This window comes from Carcharodon carcharias, chromosome 15 (genome assembly GCF_017639515.1).
Source record: "Carcharodon carcharias isolate sCarCar2 chromosome 15, sCarCar2.pri, whole genome shotgun sequence".
NCBI lineage: Eukaryota > Metazoa > Chordata > Chondrichthyes > Lamniformes > Lamnidae > Carcharodon > Carcharodon carcharias.
Window position 1 is genome coordinate 109641769 of NC_054481.1, and position 27659 is coordinate 109669427.

Genomic DNA, 27659 nt, shown 5'->3' on the forward strand with positions numbered 1-27659 from the left:
TTTGCTCTCCCTTCCGTTTTTCTTAAACATTTTTTTCACTGGAGCTTGTTTCGCCTCCTTGGATTTCAAGATGGCATCACTGGTCACTTCAGAGGTGAAGGGGAGTTTCCGCACTTGCCAGCTTTGGCGGGCTTTGCAAAATGGTGGCAATGCGCTCTGGCTGAATTTTAAAAAAAATAATGGCTGCATGGGTCAGCTGTTTGGCGACTTGATTCATTCAGCAATGTAGTGTTGTGAGTAACAAGGCATTTAAATTAACCCCTGGCTCACTGTTTTAGGATTTGGACAGTAGCAAGCTGAGTAAGGTAATTATTACATTTTTTTCTCTCTTTTTCCTTTCAACTTGGAGGACAAATGTTGAGGCTCAGAGTCAGGGATTGAGTTTTTTTTATTCACTCATTGGATGTGGGCATTGCTGGCTAGGCCAGCATTTATTGACCATCCCTAATTGCCCTTGTTAAAAGAGCATTTTAAGAGTCAACCACATTGCTGTGGGTCTGGAGTCACATGTAGGCCAGACCAGGTAAGGACAGCTGATTTCCTTCCCTTAAGGACATTAATGAACCAGATGGGTTTTTTTACAACAATTGACAATGGTTTCATGGTCATCATATAGATTTTTTTTATTGAATTCAAATTTCACCATCTGGTGTGGTGGGATTTGAACCCAGGTCCCCAGAACATTACCCTGGGTCTCTGGAATACTAGTCCAGTGAAAATACCACTATGCCACCACCTCCCCAGGTTTCATTCAAATGACACTTCTGGCTAAATTAGTAAAAGGGACTTCTCAGGACTGGCTGCAGTTTAGAAATTAAAATGACTTAGCTCACCCTTGCAGGCTATGGACTGTGCGTGCTGAAGCTGAACTTCCAAGGGAGATTCCATGGAGCCTTCTGCTACAGTTAGACTTCTGCCTTTGGCTTCCAGGCACTTCTGTCTGGAGCTATTTCTGGCAAATTTTCTCTGCATCTGTAGCTTCAATTGGGAGCTTTTTTCAGTTCAGGATCCATTGAAGATTTTCTTTTTCTTAGTTTTTCAGTACTCCTGTGAGGTTGAAAGTTTTTTGATCCACAGCTGCCACCATGTTGTAATGACGTTGGTTACTCTGTTAAATAATCTCAATGTATTCTGTATGTTAACAGCAAGTATTTATTGACTACTTATAACTATATACATATATATAGTAAAGGATACAGGCAAGGAGCTATCTCTGTGTCTAAGTTTTAACACGTCTCTGGCCAACACCACACTGACCCTAGCTCTGGGTAAAGTGCCATCTTATATCACAGTGTGGGCGGTACTGTACCCAGTCCCTTATACTACAGAAAGAATGTAGAATTCAGTGCGTAATAGTGGAACATTGCAGTAAGGTTACAGTCAGTAATATTATAACAGTAACTCTATGTTCATTCATGCAGTGAGATCTTCCTGTTCATGTTTGCCATATTTCAACTTTTTCTTCAGGCGAGTTTGAATATTACCCTGGACCACAGGTGCCGGATATTCCAGAATTTGAATGGAGCGCTGGGTAGGTAAGGGTTGGGATCCTGCTCCAGGTCACTGTGTCTTCAGGGTTTGCTGAATCACAATCAAGAGTCACACAAGAAGGCTTCCAGTCAATGAACCCAAATAAACAAGCAAAGGGTCATAGCTGTGAAAAAATAGCCCCCATGTTTGTACAATTATCATCTCACCTAACATTCAAGACCAGTTCCATAGGACAGTGACCCTTAGCCAGTAAATGTCACCAAGAGTGTGCCCAGGTAGTGACCTCTCACCAGTAAATGTCATTGTGGCTGCCTGAGATGCTAGAAGAAAAATTCATTGTGTTGGCCAAGTTACCAATCTGGGCAGAGCTGTCCTGGTGCCAGTTACTGAAGGTCAGGCTACAGCAGTTAATGGAATTTGGCTGCCTATATGCTGGCTGCTAATGAAGGTTGAGATTGCAACAGTCACTGAGCATACTCTCTCTCCTCAGTGTATGGAGAGCTAAATACAGAAAACACTGGAGACAAATAGTCTGATGTTTTCTCCCCATAGACAATCACTGATTTCTGAGTGTTTCAGAACTTTGTTTTATTGTAGATTTCTTGATATGTTTTAAACTTTAGGTGGTGGCTTTCATGACTTAGCTTCAAGGGAAGTAAATAGAATTTATGGATTAAGAGTGTAAGTGTCTTCCATAGCAAATGGTTTTAGTTGTGTACAGATATTCTCTCATTTGCTGGTCTCTCTCTGATTGGCAGATGAAGTGGTTCTGAAATTTGAGGATAATCAAGTAAGGGCACGAAACATGGCATATAATTCGCTGCCAGTCATCATCCATGGAAATGGCCCCACAAAGGTAGGTATGGCACTGCGGTCATGATGTAAAGTCATTACAGAGCAAGAAGGCCATTCAGCCCATCTAGTGAGATTCTAATATTCCACAATGTGGCATCCAATTGATTCTTAAATGGTTTGCTCTCTTTCTATTAATGATTTATATCTCCTGTCTCACACTGTTTAAAATGGAGACAAAGCTGGCATTCAGGTTGATGAAAGGTCTGAATTGATCTGAAATGTTAACTTTGCATCTCTCCCCAAAAATGCTACCAGACCTGCTGGGCATTTCCAACGTTTTCTGTTTGTATTAAAGATTTCCAGCATCCACATTATTTTGCTTTTTTATTATTATTTAAGATGGGGACTGGGCTACCAAAGGCTGAATGAGATAATTACAGGAGATGAAACTGAAATGGGAAGGATACTGGATAAACAGTTTGCTTCAGTTTTCTACCAGAAAGTCAAGAAGAATATTACAGCAGTTAAGATAGAAAGAAAGGTGATACCAGACAAATTTAAGGAGAAAAAGGGCCTGGTCCAGATAGATTGCACCAGTGGAAACTCGGAGAAGCTAGGGACAAATATCCACATATAAACATTCAGTTGAAATGGAATATTGCTAGAGGACCGTGAACAGCAAATAATATCCTAACCTTCAAAACAAATGGAATGAATACAAGGAACTATATACCAGTCCGCCTAACTTCAGTGGTAGAAAATATACTGGAATCTTTTCTAAACGATGAAATAACAAAACATCTAGACTCAGAGAATTCCATAAATTATAGTTGGAGTGGATTTCTATCAGAAGGTTATGTTTATCTTATTTACTCATTGAAAGAACAGCCTCAATGCAGTAAATGTAGTATATAATGATACTCAGAAGCTCACATAAGATGTCACATGGAGACTCATGTCAGGGCATGTGGAATCAGGGGCCTGAAAGCAGAATGGATTTAAGGATGGCTACAGAACAGAAACAAAGGCTTGGTAGATAGATAAAGGAAGTTTCTCAAATTGGCAGAATGTGGGAAGTAATGTCACATAGGGATCTGTGCTGGTCTTACTGTTGTTTACCATATACATAAATGATTAGGACTTGAGAATTGGAGGTATATTGTCAAAATTTTTTGATTATACCAAATCGGGGGAGCTATGACTCAAGCTTAGGAAGGCTGAACACAAAATGCAGATAGATGTAAATAAGCTTGCAAAGTTGGTGAATAAATGGCAAATGCAATTCAATTATAACAAAGTGTGAGAATGTTCATTTTATTAGGAGGAATAAGAAAGCTTCTTATCCTATAGAAGGTAAGAAACTAAATGGAGTGGTGGAGCAAAGATGTGGGAATACAAATCACACAAATTATTGAGACCATAAAGAATGCAAACAAAATACTTGTGTTCATTTTTGGAAGGACGGAATACAAAAGCAGAGGAGTAATGTTTAGATTGTATAAACTTGGTATGACTCCACTTGGAATATTGACTGCAGTTCTGGACTCCATATGACTCCATTGAAGCACTGCAGAAAGTGTCTAAAAGATTTACAAATATTACCAGAATTAAGGGAATGCAATGATCGGGAAAGATTGAATGAGCTGAGACTCTTAGCTGGAGAAAAGAAAACTAAGGGGAGACCTGACAGAAGTCTTCAAAATTATGAAGGTGTTTGGTAGAGCTTTGGGAAAAGAGCAGGGTCATGGTACTAAATGGCACAGGCATGACAGGCTGAATGGTCTCCTTCTGCACCCACTTCTATGTAATTCTGTATGTGATGTTACCACTAATTTGCCTATATCTCAATTTGTTGTCATGTTCACTCACAATGTCCCTTTCCTTCTGTGACATTTACTATCTCACTCTTTCTGTCATCCTCTGTTACTCTTTCACCGTGTCTGTCACTTTCTCTGTTAGTCATACCCTCTGTTATTCACTTTCTATGTTTCTGCCACCTCTCCGCACTTTCTTTCTCTGTCACTGTGTCACATTCTCAATTTGTCTCTCTTATTTTCTTGCTCACTCACTCTGACCATGCTACTTTCTCTGATGCTGTCACTCTCTCACTTGTTCACATCTCTGCCTCTACTCCCCTCACTCTCACCTATTCTTGTCTCTACTCCCTCTCACTCATTCACACACTTACCCCTCACTCTCATGATTCCATTTCTACTCCCTGTCTTTCACTCTTACACAGTGTTTCTCTACCTCTTTCTCTCACTGATACTGTCTGTTTCAATCAGTTTATTCTAACTGTTCAAATTCTTTACTTTTAAGATGCAGCTAAACTATTTGGGGAACTACATTCCGAAGGTTTGGACCTTTGAAACTGGCTGCACACACTGTGAAAAAGACACAATAAGTTTGGCAGAAAAGAAGGTAAGGGATTCTGGTCCCTTTTCTTTGTTTGTTGCACAGATGCAGCTGCATGAGCTGGGACAGGAAGCGTTTCCTCCTCTCCACAGTGTCAGAACCAGCCACTCCTGGGCCTGAACCTGATAATATCGGCATTCATAGGCCCCAGGCCTTATAATATTGATGCTGCAAGGCCCAGTGGCCTGGAGTAGATATATTTCTGAGCTGTCCCCACATACACCAGCTCTGAGATATATCTGGCAATGAATTGCACACTCTCAGGATTTGTGTCCCAATTTGTTGATAATTGTGCAAACTGGTGGATTATTTTATTATTTATTTGTTTATTTTTCTCCTGTTTAGGACAGCGAGTTTCCCACCGTCCTCATTGGGATCTTTATTGAGCAGCTGACGCCCTTTATAGAGGATTTCTTTGAGCGTCTACTGAATTTGAATTTCCCAAAGAAGCAACTCCGAATCTTCATCCACAACACGGTGAGTGCTGGGGAAGAAGCTATTGTCAGCCCTGCTATCTCATATTCTGATTATTTATACTGTTTTTTGGGCCCTTGCCTTGCTGAAAAGTGGAGAAAATTCTAAATCTCCCTTTTCTTTACTCAATTATCTCTGTAACATTCTGTAATGGTTCCTGTATCAGACAGTACTACTGATGGAGGAGATTCAATACAGAGGGTGGAGTGTGACTCTTTGATTTGAATTTGTTGCATTATACTTAGACATTCCCTATCTTTCTGTGTTAATAGCAAACACACCATGAGCAGCATGTGTGGAAGTTCATAGAGCAACATGGGGACAAGTATCAGAGTGTGAAAGTAGTTGGACCCGATGAAGAGATTGCCAATGCAGATGCTCGTAATATGGGGATGTGAGTAACTGAGGATGGAAATTACAATGGAGCCTCATATCATCCACTAACATGACACAATGTCTGCTGTTACTCAGTGGATAGCACTCTTCCCTCTGAGTCAAAAGGTTGGGGATTCAAGCTCCATTCCAGAGACTTGACCCAATAATCCAGATTGACACTTTCATGTGTACTGAGGGAGTGCTGCACTGTCAGGGGTACCTGGTTTCAGATGAGATGTTAATCTCATCATAGGCCCTATCTACCCTCTCATGTGAGCATAAAAGATCTTACAGCACTACTTTGAAGAACAGTGAATTTTTCCTGGTGTACTGTACCAACATTTATCCCTCACATAATGCCATTGAAGCAGATTAGCTGGCCATTATCTGACTGCTGTTTGTGTAACCACGTGTGCAAATTGGCTGCAGTGTTTTCTACATTACAAACATGACTATAATAAAAAAGGTACTTAACTGGCTCTACGTGTTCAATCTGACCTCTTGTGCATCCCACACACCCTTTGCTCTACCATTGATGTCCATCCCTTCAGCTGTCAAGGCCCTAAGCTTGAATTTCCTCCCTACACCTCTCTGTCTCTCTATTTCCCTCTCCTCCTTTAAGATGCTCCTTAAACGCAACTTATTTTACTAAACTTTTGTCACCTGTCCTAATATCTTGTCCTTTGGTGCGCTGTCCAATTTAATCTGATTTTGCGCCTATGGAATGTTTTACTACATTAAAAGCACTATATAAATGCAAATCCTTGTTAATAGTGCAGCTGATTTTGTGAATTGGAATTGCTGTTTGCCAAGCCCGCAATATGATTCTGTGTAATTGTCTAACCTCAGTGACCTGTGCCGGCAAGATGTGACATGTGATTATTACTTCAGTGTTGATATTGAAGTCGTGCTGCAGAATCGTGACATCCTGAAACTCCTCATAGAACAGAACAGGTCAGAACAAGCTCTTCACACGCAGCTCCTTATCTGTTGCTTTCCCCAGTTGATTTCTGTTAGAAAGGATGGGTGAGAGACATGTGTTAAACTACATAAAACAAGAACATTAGGTGGACTGACTGAGTAATCTGGTTCCAGTTCTTCCCATAGATGCAACTAAAAACAGCCTTGTGTGAAAACATCAAGAGTCCAGTTTATCATGTTCAAAGCAGGAAACCCATATCAAAACAAACTGTCAGCTGATGGGTTTTTGGTCCCTTGTATACAATCTTACAATCTTATCTGCAGGAGCAAATTCATCAACTCGACCAGGTGTCATGAATGAAGGGAATTTCCCTTATCTCAATATTTAAATGTTCTTAATTTATTTGAGGGTAATGTTTCCTCTGGATTGCTATGCCATGTACCTCCTGCATCTATGAGATCTGCTCTGTTCTAAGACTGCCCCTCCCCTTCCCCACTGCCACTGCTGAATGGAAAGGCATTAAACAAGTCTGTGATATCTCTCAGGATACCAACTGAAGCCTATAAGCCCCATGCATGCAGTGAATTGTTAGTGTGCCACACGGTAACAATGACCCTTTCCTCAAGTTACAGCCAGAAAGATGAATGGGATGCATCCTGTACTTCCCTATTAATGGAAAAGCTCCAAACTGGAAACCATGTATTGCAGGCAAAAATATAAATTACATTTATTATTTCATAATAACAGTCAGAAGTAAAATAAACCTGCAGAATAAGAACAATATTGTAATATTCAACAATGTGTTAAACCATTTTCTGGAAACAAGCTACCAAAGCAGTTTAAATTCTCAGAGCAATTTTTTGATTCCTGAAAGGGATGCTTTCGATACAAACCTTTGCCTCCTCAGCATTTTTCCTCAGCAAAGTTATGTGGAAATATAGTCAGAACAGGTGAGTTAAAAATAAGATGAAAAGCTTCAGTAAATTCAGGTACAAAAAAAATCCAAAAAGCTATTGGAATGTTAGCCTTTATTACGAAAGGACTAAAATATAAAAGGAAGGACATTTGTCTATAACTCTACACATCCCTGATTAGACCATATCTGTAGTACTTTATGCAATTCTGGACACTGCATCTTGAAAATGATATGTTGGCCTTGGAAAGAGTACAGCATAGATTCACCAGAATTTAACCGGAGCACTAAATGTTAAGTTATGAGGAGAGATTACATATGCTGGGTTTGTATTCCCAGGAGTGTAGATGGGTAGATGATTAAGGTTTCTGGATTTTGATAGGAATTGAAAGGGTAAATGGAGAGAAGCTTTTTCTGCTGGTGGGGCGTCTAGGAAAAGGGGACATAATTTTAAGGTCAGAGCCAGGCTAGGAGATAAGTTAGGAATCACATCTTTAAAGGGCGGTGCAAGTATGGAACTCTCTCTCAGTAGATGCTCGCTCAATTAATATTTTTAAGCTTTAAATTGATAGATATTTGCTAGACAAAGGTATTAGGAAAATGGAGCTAAAGTGGATAGATGGTGTTAGGATACTGAGTAGCTGTGGTCTCATTGAATGGTGTGATAGGCTTCAGGGGCTAAATGGCCTTCTGCCTGTGTCCATGTTCCTAAATATACCTGGTCCAGGCAGCTTCACACACCTCAGAATAGGCTGATCTGAGGTAACCCAAAGTCTTGTGAACAACCTTGGTGATCGATATTAATTATTTCTATCCTCCACATGGATGAGAGGTGATGAGATGTGCCCTTATAGAGGACTATAATACTAATGGATTACTGGGAAGTGCCCTTCTGGAAGCTTACAAAATACTCGTGGATAATCTTGACATTGTGTCAAGTTGAATCAGAACTGGGATTGGTGTTTGTAGCTTTAACCTGGGCTACAGAGAAACATAATAAAAAGAATAAGAATTGATGTAGCAACAGCACATTTGGTTTAAGAGTAGAATTGAAATTGGGGGTCACATTCCTTCAGATATGGAAGTATATTTATAGTAATCACTGAAGAATTGCAAAGGTTGTTTCATGTGCAGAAATGGCCCTAACTATATGATTGATGGTCATTAATGATCTTTGTCTTTGTAGATCAATACTGGCACCTCTGATCAGTCGCCACAAGAAGCTGTGGTCTAACTTCTGGGGGGCACTCAGTGTTGATGGATATTACGCCCGGTCAGAGGATTACGTGGATATTGTTCAGCGACGAAGAATGTGAATATTAACTTTTCAAACCTCTTGCGCTCAGAACTTTACATTCTCACACATTATGACATTGTCAATCAACCGCTGAATAGACAAAAGTACCTCAATACAATGAAAAGCCCTGTGCCTCCTCTCCCTACATGTCTTTGTGATAGCGGCACTATTTACTTTGTGTAATTTTGTTTTTGGGTGCATTTTGATCTCATTGAGTTGAAGGATGTTGAGGACTAGAATCACATCATGCCACACAGACCCTTGACACAGGGTACTGTATGAGTAAAACAAAAACAGAATTACCTGGACAAACTCAGCAGGTCTGGCAGCATCGGTGGGGAAGAATAAAGTTGACGTTTCGAGTTCTCATGACCCTTCAACAGAACTGAGTAAAATTAAGAGAGGGGTGAAATATAAGCTGGTTTAACATTGGGGGGGGGGGGGGAGGTGGAGAGAAGTTGGGCGGGGGTGGGGGTGGTTGTAGGGACAAACAAGCAGTGATAGGAGCAGATAATCAAAAGATGTCAATGGTCGTTGACAGGGCCCTCAACCGTGTCCGGCCCATCTCCCGCGCATGCGCCCTCACGCCTTCTCCTCCCTCCCAGAAACATGATAGGGTCCCCCTTGTCCTCACTTATCATCCCAACAGCCTCCACATTCAAAGGATCATCCTCCGCCATTTCCGCCAACTCCAGCATGATGCCACCACCAAACACATCTTCCCTTCACCGCCCGGCAGCATTCTGTAGGGATCATTCCCTCCGGGACACCCTGGTCCACTCCTCCATCAACCCCTATTCCTCAACCCCCACCTACGGCACCTCCCCATGCATACGCAAAAGATGCAACACCTGCCCCTTCACTTCCTCTCTCCTCACCGTCCAAGGGCCCAAACACTCCTTTCAAGTGAAGTAGCATTTCACTTGCATTTCCCCCAACTTAGTCTACTGTATTCGTTGCTCCCAATGCGGTCTCCTCTACATTGGAGAGACCAAACACAAACTGGGCAAACGCTTTGCAGAACACCTGCAGTTTGTCCGCAAGAATGACCCAAACCTCCCTGTCGCTTGCCATTTTAACATTCCACCCTGCTGTCTTGCCCATATGTCTGTCCTTGGCTTGCTGCATTGTTCCAGTGAAGCTCAACGCAAACTGGAGGAACAGCATCTCATCTTCCAACTAGGCACTTTACAGCCTTCCGGACTGAATATTGAATTCAAAAACTTTAGATCTTGAACTCCCTCCTCCATCCCCACCCACTTTCTGTTTCTTCCCCCTCCCTTTTATTTTTTCCAATAATTTATGTAGATTTTTCTTTTCCCACCTATTTCCATTATTCTTAAATCTATACCTTTTATGCCGTTAGTCTTATTTCACCCCAACCCCCCTCTAGAGCTGTACCTTGTGTGTCCTGCCATCCATTCTTAATTAGCACATTCTCTTAGATAATATCACCATCTTCAACACTTCTTTGTTCTTTTGTCTGTGACATCTTTTGATTATCTGCTCCTATCACTGCTTGCTTGTCCCTACAACCACACCCCCCCCTTAAACCAGCTTATATTTCACCCCTCTCCTAATTTTACTCAGTTCTGTTGAAAGTTCATGAGGACTCAAAACGTCAACTTTATTCTTCTCCGCCGATGCTGCCAGACCTGCTGAGCTTTTCCAGGTAATTCTGTTTTTGTTTTGGATTTTCAATATCCGCAGTTTTTTGTTTTTATCTATTGTCTGAGTAACATGCCTTTATCAAACTGACTTCAATTATAGAATATTTCTAGCTTCAGTCTTTTTTGGGGCTTATTGCGAATAAGATTGTCATTTTGCTGCCGATTACTTGTAGATCTGTGGGCATCCCGTGCTGTAAATCCACATCAAACTCACTCCTCATTAGACGCTTACTGCTGGATTTAGATCCACTCCAGATTCATGCCTATTGAACCATTCTAGCTGGATTTATATCCACTCCAGACTCGCTCCCCTTGGATCATTACAGCTGGATTGAATCTACTCTGGATTCACTCGTCATTGGACCATTACAACTGGATTTAGATCCACTCCCAACTCACTCTCATTGAACCATTAAGGCTGATGGAGTAAGATTTTCTTCCCATGATTCTGGGTTAGATTTAAATCAATGTCCCAGAGGTGAATGGAGACATTTGGACTTGGCCATGTCTTCATTGTCATTGGGTCAAAATTCTGAAATTCCTTCCCTTACAACGCTGTGGGCGTACTTACACCACACAGACTGTAGTGGTTCAAGTAGGCAGCTCACCACCAAATTCTTATGGGTAATTAGGAATGGGAAGTGAATGCTGGCCTTGTCAATGTTGCCCATGTCCCATGAATTAACTTCTTTTTTAAAAAAAGGACTGGCCTACAGATGGTGGTTTCACTGTTACTTGGCACAATGGAGCAGTTTCCCAGTGGGACAATATTGATACTGCTTGCAGCACGACCATCGTTCAAAGAAGCTCCAGGCAGGCTGGAGGGCACCACATAGTAGCTGATGTTGTGACTTAACACTCATGTACCTTTCAGAAAGGGCAGTGAACTGTGGAATGTGCCAACATTTTAAATTGTTTTCTGAGACTAATGTGCTCTATTTCTGTGCAGTGGTCTCTGGAATGTTCCATACATCTCCAGCGTGTACCTGATCCAAGGCACTTTGCTGCAATCAGTCCTGACTGAGAAAGATCTCTACCATGCTAGCAACCTGGACCCGGACATGGCTTTCTGTCACAATATCAGGGAACAGGTGAGAGCACTGCTTCTCCTGGGACTGAGCGATTTTCCAGAGCATTTCTGTTGTAGAGATGGAGAGATTCTGGGTGGGAAGTGCTGATGGATCCAGTCTACTTGACAGGGATTAGAAGTTCTGGTCTCCCTGAGTGTCAGGATTAATCTGTGCTTTGTCTCTGCAGGAAGTCTTCATGTACATCACCAACAGGCATGAGTTTGGACGCATTCTCTCCGTGGCAAACTGTCATACTGATCACTTGCATAACGACCTGTGGCAGATCTCTGAAAACCCACAGGTATATTAATGATAGAGGGATGGGGGTTAGTCGGTGGGAGTAAGATCTCTAACCCTGAAACAAGGCAATGGGAATTGATTTGTTGTGTGTAATACACCATGATGTGTGGGACTGAACCCAACAGACTAAGGTTATTCCAGGGTTCTAGTCTGGTTCAGTATTGACCAAAGCAGGACACTGACGTGTGGAATGATCCTTGGTGTGACTCATGGCCTCTTGAAGTGCAGAGGTAAGGAGGAAGAAGCAGTATATTCCAGTTTATTGTTCAAATAATTGTGCCACAATTACTGCAATGTTTTAGGTCTTTCCTTTTAAAAATACCAATTGAAATCTTAACAAAAAGTAATATTCTGACTAATTGTTCAGGACAATGTTGAAGTTCCCAGAGGTCCCAGTTACTCATTTTGATACATGGAGTAAAGGCAGTGAAACACCTGAGGAAGGTGCAGTGCCACAGGCAGGAATGGTATCCTGTTCATTCTCCTTTATAATGTGTTGCAGGATTGGGAGGACAAGTACATTCATGAGAACTATAGCTCAATCATTGAAAACAAGATACTTTTAGAGGTAAGGACCTTCTGTGTGAGTGAGTGCATGGGCTACTGCAGAACCAACAGAAGGACTATGAGCTCTTGCTGATCCAGCCTGTGACGGAAGTTGATCATTGATATTATTGTAATGCTACAAGTGCCGTTGAGCTATAACATTCCATAGTGTCTTGAGTTGCTGTGTATGGTCACATGACAGATTTGAAACAATCCAGCTGTATGAACACTGATCAACATGGTCCAGCAGTCAATAATGCAGGAGATGGCTGTTCAACAGGTAAACAGGCTGATTGACAGGTAACCAGCTGCATGGTGCAGATTCCAGACCATATATTTACATTATGTTGGTGTTGTTTTACAGCCTTGTCCAGACGTTTACTGGTTCCCTATTTTCACTGAACGAGCCTGTGATGAGATTGTTGAGGAGATGGAACATTTTGGACAATGGTCAACTGGAGGTAATCGGGTAAGTGCATCTGGGATCAAAGGTCAGGTGTTACTACTGTGTATCCAAGCACAGCTCCTAAATATTCTAAATATTTTCTCCATTTCTGTCCCAGGACATACGTATTCAGGGTGGATATGAAAATGTGCCAACAATTGACATTCACATGAATCAGATTGGATATGAGAGAGAATGGCAGAGGTTTTTAAGAGAATTCATTGCACCTTTAACTGAAAAGATTTACCCAGGCTACTACACCAAGGTCAGTCCTACTGTCCAGTTCTGCATGCTTCAGTCCACTCTGTGACTGAGTAATTGTTTCTTCCTACAATACTGGGATTACATGACCACCAGCATTAATATCTACTCAAATCCAGTGATAGTGGGAACATGGGGCCCTTTATAATCACACCCGCAGACTGGCAGTGTTACAGGAATATCAATCAATAGATTGAGCTGGAGTCTGTGGTTCTCTGCCATTAAGGTCAGGGATATCCAAGAGGCCAGAACTGGAGAAGCACAGAAATCTCAGAAGAGCTTAGAGAGACAGAGATGGATGAGGAAATGGAGGGATCTGAAAATGAGGATGAGAATTTTAAAATTGATGTGTTGCTTAAACAGAACTCAATCTAGATCAGCGAGCACCGAGGTGATGGGTGAATGGGTCTTGATTCTAGTTGGGACATAGACAGCAGAGTTTTGGATGAGCTCAAGTTTATGGAGGGTGGAAGGTGGGAGGCCAGTCAGAAGAATGTTGGAATAGTCAAGTCTAGAGGTGACAAAGGCATGGATGAGGGTTTCATTAGCAGATGAGCTGAAGGAGGAATGGACTAGCGATGTTATGGATGATGGGCAGTCTTGGTGATGGATTGGAGCTGGGGTCAGAAATTTAGCTCAGAGCCAGATAGGACACTAAGGTTGCAAACAGTTTGGTTCAGCCTCACATGGTAGCTATTGGGGGTGGGGAGATGTGGAGTCAGTTAGGGTACGGAGTTTGTGGTTGTTGAAGATGATGACTTTGGTCTTCCCAATGTTTAGTTGCAGAGAAATTCTGCCCATCTAGTACAATATGTTGGACAAGCCCAATATGTAAAATCAGAGACACTGGAGGAGTTGGGAGAGGTGGGCGTGAGGTAGAGCCGCGTGTCAACAGCATGCATATGAGAACTGATATACTTTCGGATGAAATCTCCAATGAGCAGCGTGTGGTTGAGAATTAAGACTGGACCAACTTTTGCAAAGCTGATTGCCAGATGACACTGACATGCAGGTGACGTGGTTTCAGTGACTGCACTTCAGGGGCTTCCCCTTTAAACATGGTGAATGTAACTTTGAATAAATGAATTACAGGGAGTTTAGTCTTACACAAACCAGAGTTTAACTTCCTGTTGATTATTCCTGAGGATTTAATGACTGAAAGAATGAATTGGAGTAAAAAAGACTAAAATGTGATTAAACTATTTAAATATAAAAACAAAAAAACTGCAGATGCTGGAAATCCAAAACAAAAACAGAATTACCTGGAAAAACTCAGCAGGTCTGGCAGCATCGGCGGAGAAGAAAAGAGTTGACGTTTCGAGTCCTCATGACCCTTCAACAGAACTTGAGTTCGAGTCCAAGAAAGAGTTGAAATATAAGCTGGTTTAAGGTGTGTGGGGGGGGGCGGAGAGACAGAGAGAGAGAGAGAGAGAGAGAGAGAGAGAAGTGGAGGGGGGGTGTGTGGTTGTAGGGACAAACAAGCAGTGATTGAAGCAGATCATCAAAAGATGTCAACAACAATAGAACAAAAGAACACATAGGTGTTAAAGTTGGTGATATTATCTAAACGAATGTGCTAATTAAGAATGGATGGTAGGGCACTCAAGGTATAGCTCTAGTGGGGGTGGGGAGAGCATAAAAGATTTTAAAATATTTAAAAATAATGGAAATAGGTGGGAAAAGAAAAATCTATATAATTTATTGGAAAAAAAAGGAAGGGGGAAACAGAAAGGGGGTGGGGATGGGGGAGGGAGCTCACGACCTAAAGTTGTTGAATTCAATATTCAGTCCGGAAGGCTGTAAAGTGCCTAGTCAGAAGATGAGGTGTTGTTCCTCCAGTTTGCGTTGGGCTTCACTGGAACAATGCAGCAAGCCAAGGACAGACATGTGGGCAAGAGAGCAGGGTGGAGTGTTAAAATGGCAAGCGACAGGGAGGTTTGGGTCATTCTTGTGGACAGACCGCAGGTGTTCTGCAAAGCGGTCGCCCAGTTTACGTTTTGTCTCTCCAATGTAGAGGAGACCACATTGGGAGCAACGAATGCAGTAGACTAAATTGGGGGAAATGCAAGTGAAATGCTGCTTCACTTGAAAGGAGTGTTTGGGCCCTTGGACGGTGAGGAGAGAGGAAGTGAAGGGGCAGGTGTTGCATCTTTTGCAAGGGCATGGGGTGGTGCCATAGGAGGGGGTTGAGGAGTAGGGGGTGATGGAGGAGTGGACCAGGGTGTCCCCGAGGGAGCGATCCCTACGGAATGCCGATAGGGGGGGTGAAGGGAAGATGTGTTTGGTGGTGGCATCATGCTGGAGTTGGCGGAAATGGCGGAGGATGATCCTTTGAATGTGGAGGCTGGTGAGGTGATAAGTGAGGACAAGGGGGACCCTATCATGTTTCTGGGAGGGAGGAGAAGGCGTGAGGGCGGATGCACGGGAGATGGGCCGGACACGGTTGAGGGCCCTGTCAACGACCGTGGTTGGAAAACCTTGGTTAAGGAAGAAGGAGGACATGTCAGAGGAACTGTTTTTGAAGGTAGCATCATCGGAACAGATGCGACGGAGGCGAAGGAACTGAGAGAATGGGATGGAGTCCTTACAGGAAGCGGGGTGTGAGGAGCTGTAGTCGAGGTAGCTGTGGGAGTCGGTGGGTTTGTAATGGATATTGGTGGACAGTCTATCACCAGAGATTGAGACAGAGAGGTCAAGGAAGGGAAGGGAAGTGTCAGAGATGGACCACATGAAAATGATGGAGGGGTGGAGATTGGAAGCAAAATTAATAAATTTTTCCAAGTCCCGACAAGAGCATGAAGCGGCACCGAAGTAATCATCGATGTACCAGAGAAAGAGTTGTGGAAGGGGGCCAGAGTAGGACTGGAACAAGGAATGTTCCACATACCCCATAAATAGACAGGCAGAGCTGGAGCCCATGCGGGTACCCATAGCCACACCTTTTATTTGGAGGAAGTGAGAGGAGTTGAAGGAGAAATTGTTCAGCGTGAGAACAAGTTCAGCCAGACGGAGGAGAGTAGTGGTGGATGGGGATTGTTCGGGCCTCTGTTCGAGGAAGAAGCTAAGGGCCCTCAGACCATCCTGGTGGGGGATGGAGGTGTAGAGGGATTGGACGTCCATGGTGAAGAGGAAGCGGTTGGGGCCAGGGAACTGGAAATTGTTGATGTGACGTAAGGTGTCAGAGGTTTAAACTATTTAAAGCTGCTCCTAACCTCTTCCTTAATTATGATTGTTTAAATAATGTAACTAATGGAGCTGCACAGAGTGAAAATGATTCAGTTTAACTGTCTCCACATTAGGTGGTGAGTACACAGACTCATTGATGTATGAGGTCAGAGACCCAAGTTTTAAAACCTGAGGTTCGAGCATGAAGTAAAACTTGTCGCAGCACATGTACTACGTGGTCTGCAGCAGGTATACATTCCTCTAAGGCAGAAACACCCAATGGGAAAGATGAATCAACCCGGCTAACAAAAGAAGTTAAGGATTGCTTTAGGTCAAAGGAATTGGCTAATAGGGATGCCAGGAAAAAAGTGGTAAACCTGAGGATTGGGAGCACTTTAGAAGCTAGCAAAGAATTACCCAGAAACTGATAAAGAAAGGGAAAAGAGAATATGAATGCAAACTAGTGAGAAACATAAAGGGAGACTGTAAAAGCTTCTTTAGGTATGTGAAAAGGAAAAGATTATCTAGGACAAATGTGGGTCCATTAGAGGAGGAGACAGGAGAATTTATAATGGAGAACAAGGAAATGGCGGAGGAACTAATCAAATACTTTGTGTCTGTCTTCACGGAAGAAGGTACAGAAAATCTCCCAGAAATACTAGGCGACCAAGGGACTTGTGAAACTGAGGCACTGAAAGAAATTAATATTAATAAAGAGGTGGTACTTGAAAATTTAACTGGATTGAGGTTGCTAAATCTCCTTGACCAGATGAGCTTCATCCCAGAGTGTTGAAGGAGGTGGCTATGGAGATAGTGGATGCATTGGTGGTTACCTTTCAAAATTCTATAGATTCTGGAGAGGTCCCTGTAGACTGGAAAGTAGCAAATGTAACCCCACTATTTAAGAAGAGAGGGAGAAAGAGACTGGGGAACTACAGACCTATTAGTTTGTAGTAGGGAAAATATTAGAATCTATTATAAAGGATGTGATAGCTGGACACTTAGAAAATAATGGTAAAATTGGGCAGAATCAACATGGATTTATGAAAGGGAACTCATGTTTGACAAATCTGTTGGAGTTTTTTGGAATGTTACTTGTAGCATGGATAAAGGAGAGCCAGTGATGTAGTGTATTTGGATTTTCAGAATGCTTTTGATAAGGTCCCTCACAGGGGGTTAGTAAACAAAAATAGAGCACATGGGATTGGGGGTAATATACTAGCATGGATTGAGAATTGGTTAATAGATAGAAAGCAGAGAGTAAGAATAAACAGGCCATTCTCAGGATGGCAGGCTGTTACTGGTGGGGTACCACAAGGATCAGTGCATGCTCCACAGCTGTTCACAATCTATATAAATGATTTCGATATGTGGACCAATTGTAATATTTCCAAATTTGCTGATGACACACAAAACTAGGTGGGAGTGTAAGTTGTGAGGAGGATGCAAGGAGGCTTCAAGTGGACTTGGACAGGCTAAGTGAATGGGCAAGAACATGGCAGATAGAATATGTGAATAGGTGTGAAGTTATCCACTTTAATAGAAAAAACTGAAAGGCAGAGCATTTCTTAAATGATGAGAAATTGGCAAGTGTGGGTGTCCAAAGGGACCTGGATATCCTTGTTCATGAGTCACTAAAGGCTAGCATGCAGGTGCAACAATCAATACGAAAGGCAAATAGTATGTTGGCCTTCACTGCAAAGGGTTTTGAGTATAGAATTAAAGATGTCTTGCTGCAATTGTATAGAGCCTTGGTGAGACCACAACTGGAGTATTGTGTATAGTTTTGGTCTCTTATCTAAGAAAGGATATGTTTGCCATAGAGAGAGTGTGATGGAGGTTCACCAGACTAATCCCTGGGATGGTGGGATTGTCTTATGAGGAGAGATTGAGGAAACTGGGCCTGTATTCTCTAGGGTTTCGCAGAATGAGAGGTGATCCCATTGAAACTTACAAAATTGTTACAGAGTGTGACAGTGTGGATGGAGACAGGAAGTTCCCCCTGGCTGATGGATCTGGAACCAGGGGACATAATCTTGGAATAACGGGTAGGCCATTTAAGACTGAAATGAGGAGGAATTTCTTCACTCAGAGGGTGAGAACTTTTAGAATTCTCTACTCCAGAGGGCTGTGGAGACTCAATCATTGAGCATGTTCAAGACAGAAATCGATAGATTTCTGGAGAATAATGGCAACAATGGAAATGGAGATAGCACGGTAAAGTGGCATTGAGGTAGATAATGAGCCATGATCTCATTGAATGGCGGAGCAGGCTCGATGGACTGAATGGCCGGCTCGTGTTCCTAATTTCCACACCTTTCCAGGATCGAAGTTGCCAACGCTGGTCAGACATATTCCTGGAGGTTTCATCACACTGACTCCCTGACTCCGACTGCCTCAAATGGTCACACAGCCTTTTGCTATGTCCAGTTTCTTTATAACTAATGAAAAAAAAATTCAGAGATATTTGGGGAAAAAATACTTTTTTTTTAATGTCCCTGTGATTTTTCTCCCAGCTTTTCTCAAGGCGTATCAGGGGATTATTCTTCAGGGCTACGCAGTCATCCAGATAGTAACTGGGAATCCACCCTTACCTATGCCCATGGTCCGTCCAGCCACCTCCCACCCCCCGCACCCACTCTGGTGGAAGGTGTGTGTGTGAAGCATCTAAGGTCAGGATCACACTCTGCTCTGATGCTACTACCATTGAACAAGCTGACAACATTCTCTAGAGTTGGATCAAGTATGACATTTTGCCCCTTGGAAGTGGTAGCAGAGGCGGCAGTATCTGTGGAACTGAGCACAAAAGATGGGGGGGAAGAAAGAAACTGTAAAAGTAACAGAGAAGAAAAACTATTTTCCAAACCATTCCATTTCCACATTAATAAATACATTACATTAATAAACCAGTGATTCAGCAATACAAACCAATAGGGATTAAAATGAACGTTTAAAAGACTCTAAAAGCCTGTAATAAAATGATTATAAACTGTAACAATTGATGACTGTTAACACCATGGTTACTAATGCTGGTTTTATTTCTTCCATGTTAAACTTCTGCCTCCCAGGCGTACTCGTTTCTGAACTTTGTAGTGAGATACAAGCCTGAGGAGCAGCCCTCGCTCGAACCCCACCATGATGCCTCAACCTTCACTGTTAACGTAGCTCTAAACAGGGCAGGAGTTGATTATGAGGTAAAACTGATTCAGTCTTGCTGGAGTACAGCAGGAGGATTTGCCTGCGATGAAGGAGGTGCCTGAAGCCTGGATATATGCAGAAAAAGTACAAGGCCTAGGTTGTCATTTGACAATGGAGGTAGCTTGAGGTCTAGGTGAAGTCAATGCCTGGGGATGCAGGACTTTGTAAGCTGGGGTTTGGCACTCACTACTCAGGGTCTGCTCTGTAATGGATGCTGCATGATATTGCTTCACACCCCTCTTCTTTCTTGCAGGCTCTCTTTGACCTGGCCTTTGTAGTTAGGTATAAACCTGATGAACAGCCATCTTTAATGCCACATCATGATGCTTCTACTTTTACTGTAAACATTGCACTGAACAAGGTTGGAGTTGACTACCAGGTAAGTTGTGTATCTGTTGCTTTGGGACAGGCCTGTCTGGCTCACGCTGTACTGAAGGACAGAGTGGGTTTCATGGGCTGTTCCACCAACGCATGGCTCTGATATTTACACTGACATTTACTGAGTGGTCCCCCCGCAAAGTCCTCAGAGTTTGGTAAATCAATTCTTCCTCTTTGTTTTGGTCTTGCATGTTTCTAAAGGTATGTTTGAGCTGTGGAATGTTTCAGACTCTGGGTGCATGGTCATTCTAATAATTAACAGTCAGTCCAGACTGAGGTTGGATAGTTCAACTAATGGTGGTCTTTAATATTATTAGGAAGGTAAGGATGTGTCAAGACTCAGCTATGGGATTTCTTCCAATAATTCGTTAGTTTCACTATGTTGCTGATAACAGAATGTTGCTGGATTTTCACAGTTGGATTTTTATATTTACAATATTACTATATTTACATCTTAAATTATGAAATCTTATTGAAAATAAGGCTTGTGAGATTCTCACACACTCTGGCAGGACAGTTTGAATCAGAACTCCTGCTACCAGTTTTGATTTTTGGTGTCAAATTAAGCTGATCCCAGGATGTTCCCCTGTGCTGTGCACAAGCAGTGTTACTGGTCCCAATGTCTGCAACTTATTTGCCTGCAATGTTTGATTTAGTTGTGAGATTTCCCAATTAGTCTCAAAACAAAAAGCTCCTTGTCCTAACTCTGCACTTTTCACTCACTCCTGTGGTTTCCTCATTCACCATTCACAGTGAGGGTCCAGATGGACTGAAGTCAGGCCTCCCAAGACAACATGGTTCCTGCCAAGAAGAGCTGGATCCTAAGCAATAAAGCAAATTACATACTTATTCCTGATTTTCATTCTAATATTTATTATTGCTGTTTAATTCTGGATTATTAAGGATCCAACTTATGCTTTTCATATAAGATTGCAAAACACCTCACCCTGTCTCGATGTCTGTGTCAGCCTGTCTCTGTGTCTGGGGTTGTCTGTCAATCAGTGTCTGTCTGCCAGTCTGTGTCTCTGTCTGGACTTGGCTATCTGTTTATCCCACCACCCTCACTGAAGGAATTATTGTGGATAGATATTAGGAGCAGCCCCCTACACCAAACCTCCACCACCACCCCTCCCACCCCAACCCCACAAACCAGGAAATGAAGATTGAGACAGAGGATCCAAAAATTTGTAAGAGCAAAACACCTGAGTTTCACTTTACAATTTGCAAACCAGAAATACAAGGAATTCGGAGATTTAGGATAGCTCTACCAGTTTAAAGCAGGTCAGATGTTATATTTATCAGGACTTTTTTCAATGAAAGTGACTTCTAAAGGAGAATTATTAATTTATGGCTTTCAATGGTTCCAATGTCTCAGGTGTGAAGAGGAGGGAATAATTTGAGTTTAACAATTGAGGGTTGTTGTGTTAGGGGTGGTTACAGAGCAGGATCCACACTCTTTGAGTCTGTTTGATCCTACCACAGTTTGTCTTCACCACAGGTGGGTGGGAAATGGAGTCAATAGCCGCACATCAGACAGTCCTGGTACCAAGTGAACACTTGCTTTCATTGACATCAACTGATTCACCTTTAGTGACTCTTGGTGTGGATTCAGTGTGGTGTCTCTGGTGAGAGGCAGCATTATTGGAAACAACTCAATCCCTGCACCACGGCCTCCCAGGCCCCAACTCCCTACTCCCTGCTACACCCCAACCACCCTGTGTCCTTCTGTCCTCTGTGCCTTGTGGAGAGGATGTAATATCAGAGCCATTTTTACAGTCAAATCTCTGTTCATGTTGGATGTTAAATATTACCTCTCCATCTTTTATTCTGTGAATAAAAATGCATTTCCCCAGCCTCCTAAGATAGCTGAGATTTTATCTAGTCATTAGCCTAGGCACAGTGACTGGAAAGGGTCCAGTTTTCTTTCAGGTCTGTGTGGAGTTAGCTGTTAGTGCTATGTGTATATAACAGGACTGTGTGTGTGTCCCAGCAATGACTGTGTTCCAACACTGACTATGTGTATAACAGGACTGTGTGTGTGTGTGTGTGTTTGTGTGTTCCAGCACTGACTATGTGTATAACAGGACTGTGTGTGTGTGCATGTGTGTGTGTCCCACCACTGACTATGTGTACATCAGTACTGTGTGCATGTGTATGTGTGTGTCCCAGCACTGACTATGTGCATAACAGGATTGTGTGTGTGTGTGTGTGTCCCAGCACTGACTGTATAATAACAGGAGTAAACACTGGTAGATTTCTCATGATGTTTCTGTATCTTGTCTACAAACAGTGTGCTTTAAATAGAAGGGCTCTAAGTCGCATTGTGATTGGGTCATTGCACATTTAGCCATTATTCTGACTTATCAGCCATCACTGTTATAATGAAGATTATTCTGTCTCTTGCAGGGAGGAGGATGCAGGTTCATCAGGTATAACTGCTCCATCCAGGCTCCTCGGAAGGGCTGGGCCCTCATGCACCCGGGGCGACTGACCCATTACCACGAGGGTCTTCCAACCACCAGCGGCACGCGATACATTGCCGTCTCTTTTGTGGACCCTTAACTAAAGTGCTTATCATTTGAATGCATGCAGTGGAAGCTGTGACATACTGCGATCCTATCTTCCTCAGAATATTGCAGCAAGGCCCATGTTCCTGCTCTGTATATAATGGTTCATAGAATTCTTCAAGTGCTTAGTACAAAGAGATAGATACACCAGGTGTGGTTGTCAGTTGTGAAGTTAGTGCGAAAATAACCAAATCCCAAACAAAATATATGTAACCTGTAGGTTCTAGAGATAAAGCACTGACCCAACCCTTCATTAAACCAGACCATATGTAATCAACAGATTTTAGAGATACAAGGCTACCCCACCCCATAATAACCAGACCACATGTAATCTGCAGATTCCAGAAATACAGGGCTACCCCATTCCATAATATTCAGACCCTTTGATGCTGGACATACCTGTTTACCCATTCAATTTTAGTTTGAATTGGCTGAATGCAGTAATTTCAAGGATAAATCAAACTCCAGCTCTGTCCAAGTCCCAGGTTTCAGTCCCAAATCTGTGCTGCCAACCCATCGTAGCCAGGGTGACAGAGAAGTTACAGCAATTGGCTATGTGCCCCGTGTCAAGGTAGTCCCATTGAATTTGTACATTAATGGACTGTAGTTTTGGACAAGCTGAGTTCATCTGTGATGGTTTAACTATTTGCCGACACTCTCACCTGTGGAACAGAACTACTTTGAAATGTCAATGTCCTTTGGAGAGGCGGTAAGGAAAAGATGGGAAAACAAACAACAAGGTTCAATATTGAGCTTTATAGGAAGGGATAGAATGGGGACCTGGATGCAAATCATACTCACCCTGCTATTGATTGGTTGTAGGGATTTTAGAATTTGAACTAAGCCAGTAATCATGGAATTGAGGAAATACCTCTTCAAGGAGTGTGAGAATGCAGTAACACTGCTCCTTGGAACCACTGATGCATAGGGTCTAAAAGGGAGAGAGTCTCTTGGGAAATGAAGGTTAGAAGGGATGTGGAGAAAAGACAAGGAATTGACTGAGTGGCTGCTCCTGTCTCTATGACCTCTGCTAGCTGTCCTCTCACTAGAAGCTTTTGGTATTCACCATTTGTAGAACAAACCTGCGAACTATCACTAGCATTAACGCAGTTTGAGAATATATTGAACATTTCACATATCCTGCCACACATTTCACTTTGTTTTTGCCAGAGGATCTCTAGCCAATGTGACATTAATTGCAGTTGGAGACTCACTAATTGTCACTGCTCCTTTTGGTGTTTTGTTCCCAACATTTCCCATCATAAAAGCCAATACTTTTTCTCAGAGAAGGTATTAAAATGTCAAAAATAGAGTTAGACTCCACATGTACCAAAGAAATGCAAACACCATCTCTGCTGTGCTTACAATATTACAACTCCAATATTCATGCAATAAACCCATGGGGGAGAATTTTCTCCCCGTCGGGCGGGCCAGCTGGGAGTGGGCGTGGGTGAGCACAGAGCCGATTACCGCCACCATTTTACATGGGTGGACCAATTAAGGCCTGCCCAGTGTGACACGCACCCAGTAGCCTTAGCTCTACCTGTGCGGGTGGGGGGAGGAGGGAGAGTCGGGGCCTGCGCCCTTTCGTGCGCAGAAATGTCCCTGAGGCAGATCCGTGCCTCAGGGAGATTAAGTGCAGTTGTAAAGTTGTAAGAAAAAAAATTATTCAGACATGTCCCCTCATGTGACAGTGTCACATAAACTGGGACATGTTTAAGAATTTTGATTAAAACTTTTATTTCATTAATAAATCCTTCATGAAACCTCATCTCACCGTGGATGAGGTTTCATGAAAAATGCGAAGGCCGCCTGGGCTCTTCGCCTTCCCACCAACCCTAAGGTTGGACGGTCAGCTTTCTCGATTGGGTTAATTGTTTGATTAATGGCCTTAACAGGCCTTTGACAGTTTGGCAGGTGTGCAGCCAATTCTGGAGCGCGCCCACCGAATGGAAGATCAGAATGACGTCGGGACACATGCCCAACGTCACCACCATCATTTTACGTGACAGCATGTGGGGCCCGACCCCGCACTCCGAACAGAAGATTCTGCCCAGAGCCTGAGTGAATAGTATTAGCTGTGCTGGAACTGCAGTAAATGGGTGTTGGGAAGTGCTGGGAGAATCGTGGTCCTGCCAGAAAACTGATATGTTTAGGGGAGTAGGAGTGGATTCGGTGGGGAGATGGTGACAGGCCAAGGCTACTCTTGGAATTTGTAGGAACATTGTAAAGTCTCTGAGGGTCAGTAGTGCTAAAGACCCTTCCCAACTCCTATGGCCAGTTTTCAGTGCTGCTGTGTCTTAAAGTTTATTTTTCATTACCTACTGTGTTTTAGTTAGCATTCACAAAGTATAGCGTCCCAGCCCAGATTTGGGATGTGGCTGACAAACGTAGGCACATTTTTTTGATAAGCCAGCACTGATGGAGGGCAGGGCTGTGTGGCCACAACAGATAGCTGAAATTTGCACATTGGGCACTCAGCAGTTTAAAGAGATCCCATAAAGCTTGGTCAGAGATAGAAGGTTCTCGATAGAAGACGTAGGGAGGGAAAATGGATGTAAAGTAAGATTCGAGAGCATGTGGAGTCCCTTGTCTTTTGATTCATATAGTGTCAAAATAAAAAAAAAGATTAAACATTTTTTGTGTTTTTTGTTGGTACCATGCTTTGTACAAGTCTTATCATTGGTTACTGTCAATTGTAGTGACCGACAGTGCAGAGTAACCCAACTTCAGTTCATGTGTTAGGGTCATCAATGGATTGTGCAGGCCTCGGCAATGTGGACTAGTGACAGGAAGGTCTCAAGTCAGGAAAGACTGCTGTATGATCAATGTGTAGGAGGAGCTGCTACATCACATTGTGCTGCTCAAGGAATTAGTGCAGTTTGTGATCACTGGCTGTAGTTTGGAAAGGCATTTTTGAAAATGGGCAACTTGATTTATTTCATTGCAATTTAAAATTCAATGTTCAGCTGTTTGTTGAAGGATGCAGCAATGGTTTGCCTCCACCTTTCAATTGTCTCACCGTTCAGCTTTGAGCTCATCTAAGTCATTCTAACTGGGCAGTTCAGATAATTGACATCTTTCTTAATCACAAGCAAACTTGGACATTACTCAGGGAGCTTCATCTTCTCTGAAAATTATGTTTCCCAAATCTTCAAGGGAGACAGTTTCCTAGAACAATGCATCATGGAATGAACCAGATAAGAAGCTATATTCCATTGAGAAATAAAAACTCCACAGGAAAAAAAAGATCCATCTGTGCTAAGTAAAATTAAATTAAATTAAATTAAAAGAGTCTTATAATGTTGCATAGAAGAGTAGTAAGCCTGAAAATTGAAAGATTTTGGATACCAGCAAAGGATGATCCAAAACTTGATGAAGATAGTAGAATATGAAAGTAAACTATCCAGAAATATGAAAACAGATTATAAGGGCTTTTACAAGTATGTAAAAAAGAGAATAGTGAAAGTAAATGTTGGTCCCTTAGAGGAGAAATAAGAGGAATGAGGAAATGGCAGAGACTTTAAACTGTCTGTCTTTACAGTAGAGGACATAAAATTACCCCAGAGACAGTGAGGAGCTAAGTGTCTAATGAGAGTGAGGAATTTAAGGTAAGTAATATGAGTAAAGGAAAAAATACTGGAGGAATTAATGGGATTAAAAACCGACAAATTCTCTGAACCTGACAGGTAACATCGTAGGGTTCTAAAATAAGTTGCAGAAGTGTGGGCATACAGGTTGCAATCTTCCAAATTTAGTCATAGAGGTCTGCAGCACAGAAAAAGGCCCTTCGGCCCATCGAGTCTGCACTGGTCAAACAAGTACCTAACTATTCTAATCCCATTTTCCAGCACTAGGCCCATAGCCTTATATGCCATGGCATCACAAGTGCGCATACAAATACTTCTTAAATGTTATGAGGGTTGCTGCCTCTGCCACCCTTTCAGGCAGTGAGTTCCAGATTCCCATCACCCTCCGGGTGAAAAAATTCTTCACATCCCCTCTAAATCTCTTGCCCCTTAAATCTATGCCCCCTGGTTATTGATCCCTTCACCAAGGGGAAAAATTCCTTCCTGTCTACCCCATCCATGCCCCTCATAATTTCATACACCTCAATCATGTCCCCCTTCAATCTCCTCTGCTCCAGGGAAAATAACCCCAGTCTATCCAAACTCTCCTCATAACTAAAACTCTCCAGCCCAGGCAACATCCTGGTAAATCTCCTCTGCATTCTCTCTAGTGCAATCACATCCTTCCTATAATGCGGATTCCAGAACTGCACGCAATATTCTAGCTGTGGCCTAACCAGCTTTTTATACAGTTCCAGCATAACCTCCCTGCTCTTATATTCCATGACTCGGCTAATAAACGCAAGTATCCCATATGCCTTCTTAACCACCTTATCTACTTGTCTGGCTACCTTAAGGGACCGTTGGACATGCATACCAAGGTCCCTCTGATCCTTGGTACTTCCCAGTGTCCTACCATTCATCAACCATACCTTGTTTTTCCTGCCCAAGTGCATCACCTCACACTTATCTGATTAAATTCCATTTGCCACTGATCAGCCCATCTGACCAGCCTGTCTATATCCCCCTGTAATCTAAGGCTATCCTCCTCAGTATTTACCACTCCACCAATTTTCGTGTCATCCATGAACTTACTGATCAACCCTCCTACATTCAAGTCTAAACTGTTTATATATACCACAAACAGCAAGGGACCCAACACTGATCCCTGTGGAACCCCAATGGACATCGGCATCCAGTCACAAAAATACCCCTCAACCATCACCCTCTGCTTCCTGCCACTTAGCCAATTCTGGATCCATTTTGCCAAATTGCCTTAGATCCCATGGGCTCTTACCTTGTTATCAGTCCCCTATGCAGAACCTTATTAAAAATGGTCTTAGTAGATTGGAAAGTAGCAAATATAATACCATTATTCAAGAAAAGAGGGAAAGAAAAAAGGGAGCTCCTGGCCAGTTATTCTGACGTCTGTCATCAGGAAAAGTACATACATATTACATAACTTTTCTGACAATTGCAGTTGGTACAGCTGAGTTATTTAAAAATTGCAGAGGGAAATTTTAACCAACTGTCATAACCTATAATATTAAGTGTTATGTTTGAGATGTGACTCTAAATTCAGGAACCAGACCACCAGTTCTTGGGGCTTTACATTAAATATTATATTAATTTATGCAGGTTAAAATATATACATATACATGGCTACAAATTACTACTATCATAACTTTTAACAAATTCCCAAACTAATCTCCATTAAGGCAACAGCAACCCATAGACTTAACCAGACATCAGGCAAAGCATTTTCACCTTACGAAGTCAAAATGAGGTTCCTTTCACTTTGGTTCCTT

General features: G+C 42.5%; 1 protein-coding gene across 3 annotated transcripts in view; it reads left to right on the forward strand.

The window, feature by feature from the left end:
* The window catches only part of plod1a (procollagen-lysine, 2-oxoglutarate 5-dioxygenase 1a), a 40059-nt gene extending 17643 nt beyond the window's left edge, over positions 1-22416 (forward strand). The window contains exons 6-20 of one of the 3 annotated variants that reach the window (XM_041206423.1): positions 1468-1531; positions 2250-2347; positions 4606-4707; positions 5047-5178; positions 5448-5569; positions 6400-6504; positions 8572-8697; positions 11302-11443; positions 11610-11723; positions 12225-12290; positions 12633-12737; positions 12832-12978; positions 19208-19333; positions 19591-19716; positions 22122-22416. In XM_041206423.1, coding sequence (XP_041062357.1) covers positions 1468-1531; positions 2250-2347; positions 4606-4707; positions 5047-5178; positions 5448-5569; positions 6400-6504; positions 8572-8697; positions 11302-11443; positions 11610-11723; positions 12225-12290; positions 12633-12737; positions 12832-12978; positions 19208-19333; positions 19591-19716; positions 22122-22277 — 1731 coding nt within the window. In that variant the 3' untranslated portion in view covers positions 22278-22416. The remainder of the gene's footprint in view (positions 1-1467; positions 1532-2249; positions 2348-4605; positions 4708-5046; positions 5179-5447; positions 5570-6399; positions 6505-8571; positions 8698-11301; positions 11444-11609; positions 11724-12224; positions 12291-12632; positions 12738-12831; positions 12979-19207; positions 19334-19590; positions 19717-22121) is intronic. The other 2 variants (XM_041206425.1, XM_041206424.1) reach the window with 2 other exon arrangements.
* Positions 22417-27659: the final 5243 nt, after the last annotated feature.